Raw genomic sequence first — 3,120 nt, forward strand, 5'->3', positions numbered from 1 at the left:
TTTTTTTTTTTTTTTTTGTCTCCTAACGTTTTCTTCAGGGTTGTTTAAAAAAAATTTTTTTAAAGAAAAAAAACAAAAACAACGAAAAAAAAACAAAAACAAACAAAAACCCTTCCCCCCAATCTGTAAAGTGCCTCGTGGTGGGTGAGTTAAGGTGCATCGTGTGGTTTGTAACAAGTGCTGGGGACCCTGCCCCTGCTTCCTCCTATGCTCCTTGTGGGGAGCCTGCAGGCTGGGGACCCAAGGGTCCAAGCCGCTGCTGCCGCCCCTGGCCTACAGCCCAGGGGCTGGTGGGACGGGCTGGTCAGTAGTCATCCACGCTCTCGATCTCACCAGAAGGTCCGTGCAGGGAGTACCCTGAAGCCGGGGAGAAGCTGGGTTTGAGCTCTCCCCAGGCTCCTGGCCCCTACTGAGTAAACAGCCTCCTTCATGGCCACACCCCCAAACTCACCCAAGATGCTAGGATCTGAGTGCAGCATCAGCGCCCGCCTCTTGGCCTTGCTGCCCTCCCCAGGGCCGAGTTTGGTGCTGTGGTTGGTCTGAAAGGCTGTCTGTAGGGAGCCACTGCTCAGCCATGCCTCCTGTGAGGCTCAGAGAGGGAGGCTGGGTCAGCAGGGTGAGGGGCAGCCTCACCCCACCCGCCAGGGGCCCTCGAAGCCTCACCTGCTGCTGCTGCCGCTGCTGGCTGGCTTTCTGTTTGGCCCTCCGCTCCAGGAACTGTTTGGCAAATTCTTTGGCTTCCAGCGTGTCCCCCAAGCAGGAACGGATATAATCGTGGACGTCGTAGGGGGATTCCACCTCCTTGAGGATCGCTACAGCCATGGGCACTGGGGGGGGGGGTGGCGGTCAGAGCCCACCCGAGGCAGGCCCGAAGCGCCCGCCCCGCCCGGCCCCCAGGTCTGCGGCCTGTACCGTCCAGGCTGCCCGTGGTGCTCAGCGTGTGCAGCATCTGCTCACACCACTGGGTGAAGCCGTCCTGGGGCCTGGGGATGCCCTGCAGCAGCTTCAGCAGCTTCTCCTCCTCCTCCGTCTTCTTGCGCACAGGCCGGCCTGACAGGTGGCCGTACGAGTCACTGAGCGGGCCGGGGATGAAGGAGAGGCGAGACGTCAGCCGAGGCCTGCCGCGTCCTTCCACCCCTGCCCGAGCCCAGACGGACCCTGCGGGCCCCGGCACCCACCTGAGAGAGGGGCTGCTCCGGCTGTTCTTCAGGCCCAGGCTGCGGGCCAGGCTCCCGCCGCTCTTGAGGGTGTCCTCCCAGAGCCCCGGGCCACCGCTGCCGCCCCCACTCTTGTCGGGCCCGCCCCACAGCGGCCCGGCCTCAGATACCCACTGGTTCACGGGGGCCGAGCCCAGGCCCCCAAGCTGCTACAGATGGCAAAAATCAGAGTGGCCCAAATATGGACACACACACTAGAACAGCTAAGTGGGGAAGCTCACGGAGGCGGCCGAGTGGGGCGAGGTGAGGGCCGCCCAGAAGAGAACCGCTTCAGAGTCAGGTACAGACCAGCACTCAGGCTGCAAAGTCGGGACTCAGCGATCCCCCCCACCCCGGATCACCCTGGGAGCTGACTGGAAGGGGTTCCCGAGGGCTCAAATAAACGCCGGTCAGCGGGGGAAGGGCCAGCCTGCTCACCGCGCGGTGGTTGGGGGCCTGGGCCCGCGACGGCTCCCGGGGAGGGGGCTGCTTGTGCAGCTGCCGCTCGCCCTCCAACTGCAGCTCGAGCAGCGTCTTCATGGAGAGCCCCTGCTTGGCCAGGCCGGCCCACAGCGGGGGCGGGGAGCTGGGCGCCGGCGGCACCGGGACAGCGGCCGCCGCCTGCTGCTGCTGCAGCAGCTTCAGCAGGAGCTCCTGCTGCCGCACCTGGACCGAGCGACGTGGTGAGGGCTGGCGGCCTGGCCCGGGCCAGGGGGTGAGGGCGGCGCGGCGGGGCACACACCTGCTTGCGCCGGAACAGCTCCTCCTCCTCCTGCCGCCGCTTCTGCTCCTCCTGCTGCTGCTGCCGCCGCTTCTCCTCCCGCCGCTTGCGCTCCTCCTCCTCCCGCTTCGCCCTGAGCTCCACTTCTCTGCGCTCTTGGAACTGGCACAGCCAAAGAGCTCAGATGGCAGACCTCCCCAAAGAGCTCACCCGTGGGGGCCCTTGGCGCCCAAGGACCCCAGCCCCAGAAAGCCTACTCACTTTGTGTTGCAGCTGGAGTTGTTCTAGAATTGGACCCTGAGTCGAAGAGTTAATTGGTATGTCCCAAAGACTGGCCTCACCGCCTGCAGAAAGCAAGGGCAGCTGCAGGAGGCAGCTCAGGCTCGACTGGGCTGGAGCGGCCGGAGGGCGGGAGCACACAGAGCCCCACTCACATGGGGGCAGGGAACAGGCAGGCCACACACCTGACTGTGATGAGGCTGAGGTATGTATGTCCCAGAGGGGGCCCGAATCTGGCACCGACAAGGACCGGTTCATGGTCGGGAGCAGGTTCTGGTCCCCACCTCTGAAGAGCAAAGCAGTGATCCTCAGAACTCTGAGTTCCTCTTGGGACTGCCCCCCTCATCCCCAGAACAGACCAGCCCCCGAACCTGGGCGGTTTGAGAGCCTGGAGCTGCTGCAGGAACGCAGTGAGCTGCTGCTGCTGCGGCGGGCTCAGGTCCCCCAGAGTCGCCTTTTCCCGGAGCGCACACTGCGGGAGCGGCCGGCTACGGACACAGAGACGGGCGTCAGCGGCGGAGGCCACACGGCCCGCACCCGGCCTGACCGCCAAGGCCTTCCAGGCGCCCGTACCTGCCGACCAGCTGCAGAAACTGCTGGTGCTGCAGCTGCTGGTACAAGGCCGCCGCAGCCAGCTCCTGCTGCTTCTTCAGCCGCTCCTGGTCCATGTTGCCCTGATGAGGGCCAGAGCGCTCCTGTGGCTCTGATCACCTCACCCTGCACCCCGGCTGCCATCCACCCGGCCCCGGCCCGGCTCCCGCTTTCCCTCCCCGCGCCTCCCCGCGGCGGCAGTGCTCACCAGCAGTGGGGGTGGTGAGGGTCCCGGGGCAAAGGGCACACGACCCCACATCTTGATCACCTCACCCAGTGGCTGGAAGCCCTCATCACAGCCCCGCTTCACAAGCAGCGCCATGGAGAAGTAGC

At 65.1% G+C, this 3,120-nt stretch overlaps 1 protein-coding gene across 1 annotated transcript in view; it reads right to left on the reverse strand.

Annotated features, from left to right (window-relative positions):
• Positions 1-76: 76 nt before the first annotated feature.
• LOC103670118 (GRB10-interacting GYF protein 1) overlaps positions 77-3,120 on the reverse strand; it is a 12,239-nt gene continuing 9,195 nt past the window's right edge. The window contains exons 28-29 of the mRNA XM_040634870.1: positions 1,136-1,158; positions 77-406 (exon numbers count right to left, since the gene is read on the reverse strand). Coding sequence (XP_040490804.1) covers positions 274-406; positions 1,136-1,158 — 156 coding nt within the window. The 3' untranslated portion in view covers positions 77-273. The remainder of the gene's footprint in view (positions 407-1,135; positions 1,159-3,120) is intronic.

Source organism: Ursus maritimus, unplaced genomic scaffold (genome assembly GCF_017311325.1).
Source record: "Ursus maritimus isolate PB19 unplaced genomic scaffold, ASM1731132v1 scaffold_2, whole genome shotgun sequence".
Classification (NCBI taxonomy): Eukaryota; Metazoa; Chordata; class Mammalia; order Carnivora; family Ursidae; genus Ursus; species Ursus maritimus.